General features: G+C 38.6%; 1 protein-coding gene across 2 annotated transcripts in view; it reads left to right on the top strand.

Moving 5' to 3' along the window:
• The window catches only part of LOC149282567 (gamma-aminobutyric acid receptor subunit gamma-2), a 31,174-nt gene extending 15,009 nt beyond the window's left edge, over positions 1–16,165 (top strand). The window contains exons 4-7 of one of the 2 annotated variants that reach the window (XM_089498044.1): positions 8,397–8,549; positions 9,010–9,215; positions 13,111–13,134; positions 15,890–16,165. In XM_089498044.1, coding sequence (XP_089354170.1) covers positions 8,397–8,549; positions 9,010–9,215; positions 13,111–13,134; positions 15,890–16,165 — 659 coding nt within the window. The remainder of the gene's footprint in view (positions 1–8,396; positions 8,550–9,009; positions 9,216–13,110; positions 13,135–15,889) is intronic. The other variant, XM_089498045.1, reaches the window with a different exon arrangement.
• The last annotated feature ends 2,149 nt before the right edge of the window (positions 16,166–18,314 follow it).

Here is an 18,314-nt window from a genome sequence, read left to right as displayed (position 1 = left end):
GTATAGGGCATATCTGGGGGACAGAGTGGCATATAGGGGGGTATAAGGCATATCTGGAGGGTGGAGTGGCATATCAGGGGGTATAAGGCATAGCAGGGGGGCAGAGTGGCATATAGGGGCCGAAGGCATAGCTGGGGGGTGTAAGTCATAGCTGGGGGGGCAGAGTGGCATAAAGGGGGCATAAGGCATTTCTGGGGGTATAAGACATATGGAGGGTATAAGGCATATCTGGGGGCAGAGTGGCAAGCCTGGAGGCAGATGTGCCTAACCGTGAGACAGGTTGGAAAATAAAAGGAAATAAAAACAAGAAATGCATGTTTTTCAATCATAGTTATTATTAAATATGAAAAAATAGTTTACATGTAAATTAATATTTACTAGTAATACTTCTTAGGTAATAAAACCTAGCTTGAGAAATATTATGTTTGGGTTCTTGTACCTTAAAGTATAGCTTTTATTATTATGTCAGTAAATAGGAAGGTGATTAGAAAAATGTCTTTGTGATAATGAAATACAATGACATGTTAATGTTCATTTTAAGTTTTTAATTCTGATGTTTGTTTGCAACACCCAGTTTGTTCATTAAATTATTTTAAGAAAACAAACAATTAGCATATTGTTTTTTTTATCCGATTAATGGAAAAAATAATCGGCCAACTAATTGATTATGAAAATAATTGTTAGTTGCAGCCCTAGATTTAATATTATTTATTGTTTTATATAGCAATAATTTGACTTCATAGATGCCACTTACGCACCATAGTATGTTCATATTGCTTTAATCTCATGTTCACTTTGAACCAATGTTCCCTCTAATTTTGTGCGCACAATATGCTTCTGCGAATGTAAAATTTAAATCGTTATTGTCACGCTACCGACAGGGAGATCCTCCGGTTCCCCCGGTCGGCAACGGCAGCCACCGCGAGGTAGGGGGAGACCCCCCGCTTCGGTCCGGCAGCTGCAGCTGCCGCAAAGAAGAGGGAGACCCCCCGCTTCTGAGCGGCAGCCGCCGCGAGGTAGGGGGAGACCCCCCGCTTCAGCACGGCAACCACAGCCGTAGCCACCGCACAGAAGGGGGAGACCCCCCGCTTCTGCACAGCAGACGCAGCCGCCGCGAAGAAGGGGGAGACCCCCCGCTTCTGCACAGCAGACGCAGCTGCCGCGAAGAAGGGGGAGACCCCCCGCTTCTGCACAGCGGAGGCAGCAACTGCAACTTGAAGGAGGACTTACCTCATCCACGCCGGGTTCCCAGTAGCTTCGGCCGGAGTACAGGTCCGGCGCTGGTGTCCGGACACGTTCTTCTTCACGCCACCTAGTGGCGCCGGCAGATACTACATCGACCTATATTGGGAGATTACGTGAACGCCACACACAAGATGGCCGCGCAGGAAGTGACGTATCGGCAGTTTGAAAAGTTGGCGGGAAATCCCTAATTAGTGCCCTAACTCCCGGGCCTATTTAAGAGACGCTCTAACACTCAGACTTTGCCTTCTGATGGTCGTGCCTATCTCGGTAGTGCCTTCCCAGTACGCGTTCCTGTTGTTTCCTGTTATTTGACCTCGGCTATTCCTACGACGATCCTGCTCTCCGGTATCCTGACCTCTGCTCTCTGGACCATCCTTTGCCGGTCCTACCTGACTTCGGTGTCTCCTCTGTACGCTGTGTCGTGACAGTTATTCTATATTTTTGGTATAGCGCGCTCATGGTTAATAACACTACATTATAGTGTGATAATGTAGTATTAGTTACACAACAGTATTACTTAGTGTAATTTTTTTTAAAGGTGAAATTCTCACTGCATAAGTAAATTATGAGCGAATCACGAGTGGAGGCTCCAGGCCACATAAAGGATAAAAAAAAAATTGCAGGGGCGTACCTAGAGTATTTGGCACCTGGGGTGGATCCTGTACGTGGGACCCCTACACACACACATTAAAACTGCAAAGCTTCTATCATTAGGCAAACATTGACAGGGGTACAGCATAACTGTTATCATTATTTACTAAGGCAGACATAGACGGTGGTACAACATAACACATCACTATATACTGAGGCAGATATTGATGGTGTTACAGCATAACTGCTATCATTATATACTGAGGCAAACATTGACGGTGGTACAGCATAACTGCTATCATTATATACTGAGGCATGCACTGACGGTGGTACAGCATAACACCTATCACTATATACAGAGGCACACATTGACCATGGTACAACATAACACCTATCACTATACATTGAGCCAGACATTGACAATAATGCAGCATAATCCCAATCACTATATACTAAGCCAAACATTGATGTGGTGTAGGCCTACCACTTTAGTCTCTGGCCTAGTATCTATCTATCTATATATATATATATATATATATATATATATATATATATATATATATATATATATATATATATATATATATATATATATATATATATATATATACACACTATATATATCTATATAGGGGTGCACCGAAATGAAAATTCTGGACCTGGAAATTTAGCATTCACTTGACTGAAACCGAAAATGACCCCCCCCACACCTTGAAAAACAAAACAAAAAAGTTAACACCAAAACAATTAAAAGTAACACACCAAAATTAGACAAAAAAATCAATAACAATATATATATATATATATATATATATATATATATATATATATATATATATATATATATATATACATATATATGATTAACAGCAATCACACTCCTATCATGCCCAGGTTCTAGCATGTACTGGTTGCTCGGGCATGATAGAAGTGGGATTGCTGTTAGCAATCATATATATATATTAATATTGTTATCGAATTTTTCTGTCCAATTTTGGTGTGTTACTTACTTTAAATAAAGGTGTGGTTAACACAACAAAATTGAACAAAAAAATATATAATTGCTAACAGCAATCCTATCATGCTCAGGCAGCCAGTACATGCTGGAACCTGAGCATGATAGGAATATGATTACAGCCTCCCTATGCCATGCTATCCCCCCCCCACACACACTTACACATCCATGCTATCACACACACACTCATTCACAAACATTCAGTTTAAACTACAGCATAACACCCATCACTCTCACACACTTACTAATTCACTCTCACAGAATGTTTTCCTACCTGTCACTTTTCCTCCTCTTCGTTCTTCCTCTTCAGTGTCCTCTCCTTCCTTTGCAGTGGAGGCGGTGGGCGTGGCTTCAGTGCTGTGCTCCGGCATATGACATCAAATCCCGACGCACAGCATCAGTTGCCGCGCGCATCGAAAGGGAGCAGGATCGGAGGTCTGCATTAACAGACCTCCAGCTCCCTTGATTTTTTTTAAAGATGGTTAGAGGGAGATCCTTGATCTCCCAAACCGAACTTGCTCCTCTAGCGGTGGACATTACTGTCCGTCTCTGGAGGGGTGCCGTGTGCACAACCAGTAGCGGACCCCCCCCCCCCCCCCGGTACGCTACTGGTTGTGCGCACAATTTTTATTCGTGTGCACTCCCTCTGAAATCTATGTGCGTGCGTGCGCACAGCTTAGAGGGAACACTGCTTTCAACCTTTAAAAATAATCGTGCTCAAACTTGTTATCATACTCATGCTCAGTAACCAAAAATATCTGTGTTACCGATATATGACCATCTGGAAAGCATAAGCATCAATTTCTGGAATATATACATATTGAATATGTGTATGGATATATGCATTCTTTACCTATTTACTTAATAAATATATCCAATTTTATTACAAAGAAATGGTTGAAATATGTTTTAAAATAGTTATATAATTAGTATGTTTTTTCTACATTAGATGAAAACAATGGCACTGTCACTTGATATATGGCCCAAAATACTAAATTTTCTAGAAAATTCTGCTTGCTTATTATCACACCTGGAACTTTCTAAATTAGTTTACCCTGATATTCTTGAAACCCTTTGATAAACAACCATGGATATTCTATTTAGCTACTCGCCAAATGTGTTACCGTAATGGCCCTCATGGAAAGCAGTCACCTGCATTCAAACATGGATATCAACCATGACATACTGGCAGCCAAAGCATCAATTAGGAGTGCTCCCATCAGTATAGAATAGGAAAGAGTAAGCTCTAGACTGTGTAACCCTCAGAATCTGCTCCTTCACTTTGAGATTGAGGTCAAGCCCTGAGACTTCCCAGGTAAGTTTATTAATTTTCATTTGCAAATGTATTAAGCATGGCCTTTGAAATTCAACATGCCTCTGAAGAATAAATCTGAATAGAAATTAGGTTTTTCTGTGCACTGATGTGTTAAATGCTCTTTCACAGCAGGTGCACCAAGAGTGTTCATATTTAAAATTCTACTTAACCCAAAACGATATACATTAAACCCCTTTCTGCTTGCTTTCAAAATACGTTAACACATTCAGTTAGTAGCTACAAAATCAGTCCAAACTGTCTGTTGTTTGCCCTACAAGCTGAGTTAAATGATGCACAATGTTGACACAAGTGAAATATTGTTTGTCAAAGAAATACCATATTTGCTTGATTATAAGATAACCCTGATTATAAGACAACCCCCCAAAATCTGAATATTAATTTAGGAAAAAAGAAAAAGCCTGAATATAAGACTACCCTATAGGGAAAAAGTTTTACTAGTAAATATTAATTCATGTAAACATTTTTTTCATATTTAATAAAAGCTATGATTGAGATTTTTTGGGGGGGTTTATTTCCTTTTATTTGCCAACCTGCCTCCCCAGTTATGCACATCTTCTCCCAGGCTTGCCACTCTGCCCCCAGAAATGCCTTATTCCCCCCCATATGCCACTGTGCTCCATGATATGCCTTGTAACCCCCTAGGGCATATAGGGGGTTAAAAGGCATATCATGGGGCAGAGTAGCATATAGACGGTTAAAAGGCATTTCTGGAGACATATATATATATACATATATGATTGCTAACAGCAATCATACTCCTATAATGCCCAGGCAGCCAGTACATAGGAGTGTGATTACAGCCTCTCTGTGCCATGCTACCGCCCCCCTCCTTACACATCCATGCTATCACACACACACACACACACTCATTCACAAACATTCAAATACTCATTCATTCCCTCAATCACGCATACTTGTTCATAAACCCTCACCCACCCCATACCTGAACTGCAGATCTCTAACTTGCAGGGGCCCGGCTTCTTCCCTCTGCAACTTCTCTTGTCCTGTCCCCAGAGGAAGAAGGAGGGGCCATATTAGATTTTGTGTCCACAAATAGAGATTTGGTATCAGATATTAATGTAGATGATCATCGGTCTGTGTGGTTTAAAATAAAAACAACAACAGACTCAAACCACATAAAAACAAGTTTCAGATTTTATAAAATTACCATATGTGTAAAGGAGTCATTATCAGGCTGAAGTGGTATAATATAAATAGAGTCCAGGAGAAATGGGATTATTTAAAAGTCGAATTATTGAAGGAAATAAAATTGTATTAGGCTTGTCAGTAAAAGCAAACAATTTAAGAAACCACTGCGGTATTCTGCAGTGAGAAACATAGAGCAAACCACAAGAAAATAGTCCAGTCAGTAAAAAAGGGAGTTAAAACATAAACGAGAGAAGGGAAGTAAAACACAAATAAGGATAAATATTTCTGTTCAGTTTTTACAGATGAAGATGAAAGAAAGGGACCTCAGATAGGAAAAAAGACTAATGAATCATTTGATACATGTGATTTTATAGGGGTTCTACTTCAGCTGTCTAAATAAAGACTAATAAGTTATATTGAGGGATACACTCAACGTTATTTAAAGAGCTTGGTCTTCTACTAACAAAACCGTTACTGGATTTATTTTACCAGTCATTGTTAACAAGAATATTGGAAATGTTGTGCCATTTACAAGACAAGCAGTAAGGAGAAGTGTGGCAATTACTGTATAGGGCAGTAAGTCTTATATCAGTAGTGTAGAAATTAATGGAAATGTATCCCTGTTCTTGAGGGATAAGCCAAATGACAAATGATTTAGGTAATCTGGAAAAAGATGTGACAACTGTCATTTAATGTGAATATGTGCAAAATAATGCACCTAGGGTAGAGTATATATTATTTAATATAGTCCTAATCTCAACATCTGAAGGAAGGGATTTAGGGGTAATTATTCCAGAAGACCTAAAAGTACAAGTGCCAAAACAACCTAAAAGATGCATTGACTGTTGTACTCCCTGCTAGGGACTAGGGTTTTTGCTCTGGCCTCTCGTGCACCCCTAGCAACTCCCGAGCTAACAGTACTTTAAGTCTGATCCTCCCACATATTCTAGTACACTGTTGATGCCATCATTCTTCTCATTAAAACAGTACAAACATATATAGAATGTTTTTGTTGGCAAGTGATTTTTTTTTTAATTCAGTACTAGTATTAGTCAATGGAACATATTCATTTAGCATTTTATTTCTGGAAAAGCTAACAGTTGCAAAAATCACTAATATTTAGTACAACTAGTTTTTTGGTTTTTTTACAAAAACATGTATTGGAAACCAAATATATATATATATTGCATTTTCCAAACGCCTTCATTGTCTAGAACAAATGAATTGGTATGACATTTGCAAGGTTAGTGGGATTGTAAATAAATGGCAACACAGAGCTGATGTATGTTATTTAGAACAAGGCAAAAGCACTTTTTAATACGAGCATATAAATAATTTGTGTCAAGCTAGGTCTAAGAACATCTGCTTCAAACTTGGCAGGAGACGAGTCACACATTTTGACAAAGCAGCAAAATGTATTTCATGTTTCCTTTTCTGTCCTCTCAACCTGCTCATGTTATTCTTTTTAACATGTAATTATTTTCACCTGTTGAATCATATAATAAGAATTTCTACTAAAACAAGTTAATACAGTTATATTCAGAAGAACAGTGAGTATGTTTGCTAAGATAGTGTTGGTTTGTTCTTAGCATTATTGTTTACCAGACAAGCATACGGATATGAAAATCAGTGGTATATTCAGGTAGGATTTGCCATAGGCCCAACCCAGCTTCATGCTGCTGTCCTCTCTGCTGATGTCATATCCTGGCACTTTGCCTCTTAAGAAAACTCTGTACAGATACTACATGCTATGGTGTGCTGGCTAGTCCTAGCCTCTGTAGAGAAAATGGACCAGATCTCCCCACATGGCCAATTAAATAAGTTCTGCCCCAATTGTGCTCTAGACGGGCTGCGCTAGGCTAGAGTTCACCAATGGTGACAGTTTATTTATGTCAATTATATCACAATTTGTGTTATACAAGTTTGCTATGTGTCAGGAACCGGGCAAGCAGGTCAGTAGGAGCACAGTAGCAGGGGATACTTGGGGGTCTGTCTGTATCCCACGATGCTTCGTAGCTGAGGGATGATACAGACAGGCGCAAAAGAAGACACCAGAGGCAGAATACTGGGAAATAGTCTATATTGAGGAAACTGGCAGGACAAATACAGGTAATAAGTCTCTTTGGTTGGAAGCCCGATGGCAGGGCTGACGGCAGGAAGCCCACCGGAAGGGTTGATGGCGGGAGGCCCGCCGGCAGGCCTGATGGCGCGAGGCCCACTGGCAGGCCTGACCACAGGAAGCCCGATGGCAGGGCGCACGACAGGAAGCTCAATGGCAGGGCTGGCTGTAGGAAGCCAGCTGGAAGGGCTGATGGCGGGAGGCCCACTGGCAGGGCTGACGGCAGGAAGCCCACTGGAAGGGCTGAAGCCCACTGGAAGGGCTGGAGGCAGGAAGCCCGTCGGAAGGGCTGACGGCGGGAGGCCCACTGGAAGGGCTGACGGCAGGAACAATACAGGGTCAGGTACAAGGCCAGAGCAAAGCGGTCCTCCAATGTTAATGCCAAGGCCCTGACTGAAGGGCAGGGCAGGTTTATATAAGCAGGCTAATCCAGGAAACCAGGCACAGCTGCTAGCAATAATGAGGTCTGGGTGCTCCAGAGAGTGAAGGGTGGCCACTAGTGGTTGCTGATAATCCTTGAGGGTATAGAATCACAGCATGGTCCAGGCCGAGTAGGTTGGCACCTGACACTATGTGAAACAATGTTGTGTAACATTTTGGCCCCATTTAAAATGTATTTTGAAGGATTTCGTAATCATGTTAGAATTGGCAATTTCATAATCAAATTTTGTTTTCGGTAAAATATTTTCATAAAAATGGCATTTGTCATTTCAGCGGGAGAAGACATCTTATCAATTTCCAAGGACTCTATCTTCTGTTGGACTGATATAGCTACTGTATATCTAATTTAACTTGTAAAATTAAATTAAAAATGTGTTGAATGGGGAAAATATCATACTTTAGCGGAATGCATTTTCTGCTATTGTCATTAAAAATCTTAAGAAAACTAAACAAATCTTTGTGAATTTGTGTTTTAACTATATTTTTACTCCTACATACAGGAGATTATGTTGTGATGGCAGTGTACTTTGATCTGAGCAGGCGAATGGGTTACTTTACTATTCAGACCTATATTCCTTGCACCCTTATTGTTGTTCTGTCATGGGTATCTTTTTGGATTAATAAGGATGCTGTGCCAGCTCGAACATCATTGGGTAAGCTTTTTCTTTTTTCTTTTTTTTTGTTAACATGCATTATACATAACTATTATAACCCTCTACCTTGTTCTTGATGCTTGAAGAAACAATAGGAATCACATTCTTAAAATGTACTAAAAATTAACTAACAAACATAAAATAAAATAAACATAATCTTGAGTAATTATATTTAGGATATGTCCAATTTTTTTACTATCTTTATTATGTGTGTCATTATGTATGGTATGCGTTTTTTGTGTAAAGAACTAAAAACATGACAGGAAATGCAGTTAGCTACAACTAACAACTAAAAATTGCAGTACTGTAAACAAGGAGATGCTATGTGATTATTTTAAGTACAATTTTTTTTTAAGTAGTTTTTATTGGTAGAGGAGATGATTTCCAAAGATGCAGGATATACATCATTTTAAGTACAATTTTTAGCAGTTCCTACACTTCAGCTTTCTTTTCTCACCAGGTATTACAACTGTATTGACAATGACCACTCTGAGTACGATTGCTCGTAAATCTCTACCTAAGGTCTCTTATGTGACAGCAATGGATCTCTTCGTGTCAGTCTGCTTTATTTTTGTATTTGCTGCTTTGATGGAATACGGAACCCTTCATTATTTTGTTAGTAACAGGAAACCAAGCAAGGACAAAGAAAAGAAGAAGAAAAATCCAGTGAGTATATTGTTATAAGCAATACATGGAGTCGTTTCATATAACCAATGCATGTAACCATTAATGAAATAGGATCACATACCATGCAATAAATACATCCAACAAAACAGTAAAAAAAGTGGACAATGATAAGAAAATGAGGAACTCACTTTATAAAACACAGTGAATATATATCATCACCATCACAAAGTATACTATGGAGAGAACATCACCTGTTTATCAAAAAAAAACATGATTTAAGTGTTATTGGAATTAATACCTATAATCTTGCAAATACTGCTAAAAAAGCAGATTCTTTAACCAGAGTTGGAAAGGAAGATTATCATTTCCCACAGCTCTTCTTCTTCTCTTGCCTCTTCTTGTTCTTCTGTCTCTTTCTTTGTCCACATCTCCCAGGTATCAGCTCCGTTAACCAGGAATGGGGGAGAGGCTGTTCCCATGATGCGTGATGTGGCTCTGCTCTTTTAGGGAAATACTCCCAAGAGGCCAGAATAAGGCAGAGGTGCAGACATGTATACAAGATGAATGCTATGGAGGCTGTGCTGGCTAGACACAAACTGTCATAGTGTAACTTGACTGGTTACAAGAGATATATATGATCTTCCCAACCAGTCCTGTATATACTGTATGTGTAATAGCATTTCTGTATTGTTTTAGCCATTAGTAAATTACATATATGACAATAAGGCCCTCTGGATTAGTTTCTCCTAGCCATGTGTCAATTAAATGAAGTGTCTACAACTTGATTAAATTTAAAGGAGGTAAAAAATAAATATTTAGCAGTTGAATGGCCTATATAAAAACAAAGTTTTCATTCATATAATCTAGGCTATGACTGCTAGCCTACAGTGAAAGGTAACGGAAAAACATTTTAGTCAGATTTTCTAGATGAACAAAAATCATGTATAGAATTTTGTAGACAGGTCTAAACTTATTGTATGCACTGTTGACATGGAAAAGCATCACTGAGCACATTCAGTGTATATATATACACTCACTGGCCACTTTATTCGGTACACCTTGCTAGTACCGGGTTGGACACCCTTATGCCTTCAGAACTGCCTTTATTCTTTGTGGCATACTTTCTACAAGGTGCTGGAAACATTCATCAGAGATTTTGGTCCATATGGACATGATGGCATCACGCAGTTGCTGCACAATTGTCGGCTGCACATCCATGATGCAAATCTCTCGTTCCACCACAGCCCAAAGGGCTGGTGACTATAGAGGCAATTGGAGTACAGTGAACTCATTGACATATTCATGAAACCACTGTGAGATGATGTAAGCTTTGTGATATCGTGCATTATCCTGCTGGAAGTAGCCATCAGAAGATGGGTACACTGTGGTCATAAAAGGATAGACATGGTCAGCAGGTTGTTGCGTTTAAACGATGATCAATCGGAATTAAAGGGCCCCACACCATTGCACCACCACCAGCCTGAACCGTTGGATTCATGCTTTCATGTTGTTTACGCCAAAGTCTGACCCTGCCATCTAAATGTCCAGCTGTAATCGAGACTCATAAGAACAGGCAACATTCTTCCAGTCTTCCACTGTCCAATTTTGGTGACCCTGCGCAAATTGTAGCCTTAGTTTCCTGTTCTTATCTGGCAGGAGTGGAACCTGGTGTGGTCTTCTGCTGCTGTAGCTCATCTGCTTCAAGGTTCGACGTGTTGTGCGTTCAGAGATGGTATTCTGTATACCTTGATTGTAACAAGTGGTTATTTGAGTTACTGTTGCCTTTCTGTCATCTTAAACTAGCCTTTCCATTGTCTTTTGACATCAACAAGGCATTTACATCCACACAACTGCCACTCACTGGATATTTTCTCTTTTTTCTCGTTTTTGGACCATTCCCCATTCTGATGCTCGGTTTGAACAAGTTGTCCTGACCACGTCTACATGCCTAAATGCATTGAATTGTTGCCATGTGATTGGCTGATTAGCTATTTTGTTAACAAGCAATTGAACAGGTGTACCTAATAAAGTGGCCAGAGGGTGTGTGTATATTATATATTAAAAAACCAAGAGTTATATCTCAGATTCTACAGGCCTCAGTTAGCATGGTAAATGTTAAAATTCATGACAGTAAAATTAAAAAAAGTATGGCAAACCACAAAACTTCTGGAACAATGACAAGACCAAAGTGGAAATGTTTGGCTATGATGCACAGTGCCATGTTTGTTGAAAACCAAACATAGCATGTAAGCACAAACACTTCACATCAACTGTCAAGTATGGAGATGGAGGGGTGGTGATTTGGGTTTGTTTTGCACCCACAAGACCTAAGAACTTGGCAGCCATTGAGTCGACTATGAGCTCCTCTCTATTCCAAAGTATTCTAGAGTCAAACATGAGGTCATCTGTCTGACAGCTAAAGCTATGTTAGACAGTGGGGTGAACTGTGATTTTCACAGTATATCCTCCTAGTGATCAAAGGGTGGACATGGGTAAGTAGGGCTTTTTCATGTTTTCATGGGATGTGCTCCTTCAAAGGCATCTTAAGATGGTATTCAATATATTTGAATCCCCCATCCCCAATTATAATAGTATGGGGAGAGGGGGACGCCTTTCTTATTTATGTACCTAACCTGGGGGGATCCAGAGCCTGACTCGGGGGGGGGCACTCACTTTACAGATAACACACACACCCAGATATGCACACAACCACATACTCACACTAATATACCCAGAAACTCAGACTACCACAACCAGACACTTGCAGTACCATACACACACACAGACACACCTACACAATAGCACACACGTAGACACTCACACTAACACAACCAGACAGACCAACTAACACATATACCCAGACAGTCACACTAGCATAGCTACACACACACTAGTACACCCAACACATGCACGTAATAACATACCGAGACACATACAACAACATACTCAGACACATACACAAGCATACCCAGTCACATCCACTAGCATGCTCAGACACACAAACACAACCAGATAAAAACACATACACCAACATAACCAGACACAAACATGGGGGCACACAGTGCATCATTCCGTGACCCTGTTGAACCATGTCTCCTCCTTGAAATTTGGGAGATAAAGAGGTAAGCCAGGACTTGGGAATTGCCCTGTTTTACCTACTCCACTAATGTACTGCCATGTTCTCGGGAGAGGTTTTGCCCCGTTGCCCCCCTGGATCCTCCCATGTACATAACACATGTTGTACAATTTGTTTGCTGACCAATCACTACTTCACTAAATCCTGCACTGTTGCACTGCTCTTTGTAAAGACCACCTGTAGTTATTATTGGACTCGATGCATTTATATATGGTTCATACTCCCATAGGGAGTCTCAAGTGTAAAATATCCTGTGTCCTTAAGAAGTTATTAATTAATGATTTGGTTCATCATAGTTAATTCTTGTAAAGCTCGATGTTATCTAAAATTATTGTCTGGGGAAGAAAAATGATGACGAATGTAGTGTTGTACGGTCTCCACTGTCCTCTTTGGCTGCATATAGCCACGTTTGGCTGCCTAGTTTAGTTGTTATTACGGATAAACTTGCATTAAATCAGGTAAATTTAAAAAAATGGCCCCTAAAGGCTATTTATGTAAACCTCACATTAGCTTTGGAACACATTTTAGAATAAACTTTTTTAAGACACTTCACATTTACATTATGTATTTATTCATGCATACAATATATAATTCTGGCACATACATGATTTATGGTAATACCTTACTTTTTAGATTGGATATACCGATTTTACCTCACCTGATATAAAGCATTTAATTTTTTTTTTACATTTGGTTTATTTTAAAATGCTATGCTTTTTATTTCAATTATTTTATATGTGTTTATAAATTCCTTTTTCTTTAAAATCTTACTTTCTTTTCCTATCTATACAACAAAAGCTTCTCTGGATGTTTTCCTTCAAGGTATACTATTACTGGAATGGACATTTGCTGCATGTATCTGCTGAATTCAACTATCAGTTCTGAAATTCAGTACCTTTGATTGGTTGTGACAGTCTAAATGCTAAATTGAAAAAATATATAAAAAAGGCAAACAATGTGTTGATTCAGCAGCATTTACACAATATCACTGTTCTGTCTGATCTTGAAAAAGTTATTGGTAATTAACTGAAAGCACAAGCGAATATTTCATCTCATTCCATATCACACAAAACTATGCTTTTAAACAAACAATGTAAAAGTTGTGTCATGGATCTAACATATGCAGGATAATATTTTCACTAATTTGTCTTTGTGTTGAATTTGCAGATATTAGCTGTTAATGCTCACTATAGCTGCAATGCATCCTGTACACTACGTTCATTTTGTTGTCTGTCTCTATGGACAAATTCTTACTTGTTAAGTAAGGGTTAGCTCCTGCATCAATATATATACATGTGTTTATTTAAAAAAATTCTGGCATGTAAACAGTGGTTCGAGTGCATGTGTATAATCCTGGGCTATACTTTTTGCTAATTGTCAAACTGATTCTTGACTTTATTCGTAAAATACTTATTGGTGTCAGATATTTTTTTTAAAAGTGCAATTCACCTATCAGTTGCAATTCCTAAAGCAATAGCCCATTCCCTACTATTATTTTTTATTGAATAAAATGCTTGCATTTCTTAAATATTAAGTATAATCTATAATGTCTACTAGTACAAAAACAAAAAGCAAACATCTGAGTGCATGCATGTCAGTTAAACTTACGCAATAACACATGTTATGTCTTGGCTGAAGGCTTGTGCCTGCACAGCACCGGGTCTCCTACCTCAAGTGGCTCCATCCAGGTTCCCTCATAGTCCTGATGTGGCCGCGCAGTTGAAAAATAGGCTGCATCCCCGGCCTCAAGTTAGATGTGCAGCACGATCGAGGAATAGGCCAAATCTGAATCCTCAAGTTATGTATACGCCGTGTATGCGGAGTAGGCCGTATTCATGGCCTAGAATACCTTAGACGCCATATGTGAACTGCAGCTGGCAGGGGGCATGTCCTAATGTCATAGGAGCATCCTCATTGGCGGGGATACTAGAAGGAGCATACCTGGACAATGCTGCTCTGAAGGAGTTAATTACCTGTAACGAGCTGGTTACCTGCAGCCCTATATAAACTATGCTGACCCTTTACTCATTGCTTGAGTATTACCAAGCTGTGGTCTTTGTCTTGTACAGTCACCATTCCCTGGTGTTCTTGATATAGCTTGTTTATCCCAACCTGATCCTGCTTGACCTTGTTTGACCTCTTTTGAAGGCTTTTGACTTTTTGCTTACTTCCTGGATTATCCTGCCTGTCTTCTGAACCTTGACCAAGGCTTGTTAACCCGTTGTGACCCTGTGCTACCTGCCTAGTCTCTCTGGACTGTTTATTGACTTTTGCTATTAGTGTGTGGACTGCCTGCTTCTAGGTTTCTACACCTCCAGCTCCTAACCCTGTCCTGACGCGTTATGTATAGCCCTTGCTTAGTATTTGTACATTCCCCTTGCAAATATCACAAATTGGGTTTAAATGTTCGTTAAAGGGACAGACTTATGTCCCTGACACCCTCTCTAAAGAAGAACATTAAAAAAGGAACTTACTTGACATAGCATTTGGAGCCATTTTGCAGCCGCTGCCCTTCTCCTCCACGGTCCTACATGTGTTGCCACTAATTGGCTGCAAAACTCTCCTATTAAAATCAATGCAAAAGCTTGAGACTCATGGGGCCCCCACCCGTAGGCTTGGAACTGACTGGAGGTGAGTATATAACATTCATGGAGATGTATTCGACCAAAAGCATATCCTGCTCTGCATTTAGCTGGGGAGTGGCAAATGTATGGTGGATTCTTCAGACTCCTGGAAATTTAAAGGGGCCATTCATTTATCATATACATTAAAGGGTACATGATGACTGGGATTTCTCTTTACATTATCTGGGGTTTTTTTGTAATAAAACAAATGATCTCATCAAACTTTAAACAAATTTAAGTTCTAAGTGTTGATTACTGAAGTTGATTCATTTAAATCATAGCAAAGGAAAAAAAACAATTATACAAAAAAAAAATTGCTATTTTTCTCCTTTTGTAGAGAAGCATTTGACCTGACTATTACACCAACAGGGCTTTTATGACATATGCAAATATTTGGACATAAATACAAATAAATACAAAGTTAGTCCCCACGTTGGTGCTATAACAGCTTCCATTCTTCTGGGAAGGCTTTCCACAAGATTTTGGAGTGTTTCTTTGGGATTTTTGCCCAATCATCCAATGGAGCGTTTGTGAGGTCAGGCACTGATGTAGGACAAGAAGGCTTGGCTCGCAATCTCTGATCCAGTTCATCCCTAAGATGTTAGATGGGGTTGAGGTCAGGGCTCTGTGCGGCCGGTCAAGTTCTTCCACACCAAACTCACCCAACTATGTCTTTATGGACCTTGCTGTGTGCACTGGGGCACAGTCTTGCTGGAATAGAAAGGGGCCTTCTCTAGACAGTTCACACAAAGTTTGAAGCATAGAAAATGTCTTGGTATGTTATATAGCGTTACTTTGTAATTTTTTCCTTGATTCAAAAATCTAAATGCTAATTTGGTAGTACAGAAGTTATGATATAATAAAAACATGTTTATTCAAATTATTATCAATGTCTACTAAAGTTAAATTATGTTGGTGTTTTTAATGTTCTTTTACTTGTGATTATTTATTAGGCCCCAACAATTGATATCCGTCCACGTTCAGCAACTATTCAAATGAATAATGCCACACACCTACAAGAAAGAGATGAAGAATATGGATATGAATGCCTAGATGGAAAAGATTGTGCAAGCTTCTTCTGCTGTTTTGAAGATTGCCGAACTGGTGCATGGAGACATGGAAGAATACATATTCGTGTTGCAAAAATTGACTCCTATTCTCGGATTTTCTTCCCAACAGCCTTCTGCTTGTTTAATTTGGTATACTGGGTATCATACCTCTACCTTTAAAATAGAGAAAAAAATATAATGCATATAGTAAAGTGATACGGGCCTTATAAAACTTATTTAATTTCTTTTGAATATGAATTTCTTTATTTAGTCATATGGGATGTGTTTCCAAACACTATACGTTTTGTCTCAAATTTACAGAGTGCCATAGCTTAGTATTTCAATTACCATATATGGAAAAACTTGTTTACAGAACAAATGTTAAGTCAAATATTAAATAGTATGTGATGTTAAAGGAACATGGAGGTTGATCTTAATAGGAATGATGAAGTTTGTTAAAGAAGTAATGAATTCAATTTATTAATTAAAGACACCATCCTCTTCTTCTTTAAAAATTATTTTCTACTCTATTACATTTATGTAATTAAATCTTTTACTCATGTGTCTATTCTTTTAAAGCAGGAGAAAAAAATCTTTTTTATAAAATAGCAAAAACCTTACAGCAACTAGTTATTGCGCATATGTACAATTCTGTAAATAATTTTATTAATTTAAATCATGTATTCTATAGGAAAAAAACAGTTAATGCATGCATCAATTAAGGTCAACCCGCATATGTTCTGTACCACCAGTTTTACATTTTCCTGCTTTGTCAGCCTGTGCTGTGTTAGATATGACAATGGATTGACTCCATATTTTCCCTTGACCTTAACTACCTAAGCTATCATGCATGAAAATTAATATATTCTGCACTTTTTTTTTAACTACCATCCTTTAATGCCTTAAGGATATCAAAGTATGAAACAATCTGCTTTTTTACTCCTTCTCCCCATTTAGTTTTTTAAACGCTTGCCAAAGGGAACAGAGGAAAATGATTGCAAATGTCTACTGTTTGTCTTTTGCATTTTATATTTCTATTTAGCTATGTAGATATTTTCTTTTCCTTTAGGTTGCAAATGCATTTCCTCATGTAATACAATGGTCACAGCACCTTGTTGCTAAAAGTAATCAAGTCCGATTATATTTCTTACACGTTATATTATTAAAACAACAAAAAGTCCACTAGGGGGCGCTCGTGTGTTCCATTCAATGAAAAATAAAACAGAGAAAAAAAAAAAAATATATAGTGTAGGAGTAAAACAGTGTGTAATGCCCTGCGTATCGCAGATTTCCCACTCACAGTGTGTTGATGGGGTTCAGTGCGTCGTAGAGATGGCCTTGAGGTCCGTATACAGGGATATATTATTATGCATTACAAAATGACCTGGAATTTAATAAGTCAATGTCACATTACTAACATTATTCAAACATATTTGGAGAATCATGAGAAAATGAATGAGGAATACCATTTACTTGACAAAAAAATATTAGTCCAACCCGTTTGTGCACAACAGTCCAAATAATTATGTTATGTTCTAGATTGCATCACAGACCTCAGATTCGATTCTTCTATACTCATTTGTATTAAAAACAAAAATATCAAAGAATACCGATCAATTCCAGTGATTGAGGAACAAGCTTCATTTTTATACCCCTATCTAGATGTCCTCCTTTTTTGACACTCAAAACAGTTGGTCACTAATATTATAAATTGTACCATAAACATGTAAACATTTTATACATTTAATATAATATGCACGTTTTAACCTGCGCATTTTTACATCAGGGAAAACATGATCCAACAATGGTTTGTATTGCATGAAGGGCCCGATGACACTCATGAGCTAAATTTAGATCAGCAAGAAGAAGCATTCAGTTGGTTGCTACACTGATTTCACAGCATTTCACATGTTGGCTTAACATTAATAAAGTAGGACATGTTCCCAAATTATCAGCTTAAAGGCATGTATTAACTATGTTGCCTAAAAACATGATAGGCTGTGCAATGTAAGCCAATGCTCTGTGTACAGAATGAGAGGATGGTGAAGGACAGGTATTTGAAGTCTACTTCTATAGACTTTTTATGAATGAGTACAGCACCATCTTCTAATATCAAAGTAAGTGTTCTAGAAAACAGCCATTGTGATAATGATTGCCGCTATAAAACAATTATTCGTGCCTGCACTGAAAAGCCAAATCATTTAGGGCATATTAATCCTAAATGTAATCCTACATTTATTTGAACATGTGGCTATAGTGTACTGTGTCATCTATTCACCTCTGTGACAAACTCAACATGGATATTGTAAAAATAAACCTACTAAGGGCC

This window comes from Sceloporus occidentalis, unplaced genomic scaffold (assembly GCF_023333645.1).
Source record: "Sceloporus occidentalis isolate IW3139 unplaced genomic scaffold, rSceOcc1.0.p SCAF_112, whole genome shotgun sequence".
Classification (NCBI taxonomy): Eukaryota; Metazoa; Chordata; class Lepidosauria; order Squamata; family Phrynosomatidae; genus Sceloporus; species Sceloporus occidentalis.
Note: the sequence above shows the minus strand (reverse complement) of the source record. Positions and strands in the feature narration are given on the sequence as shown.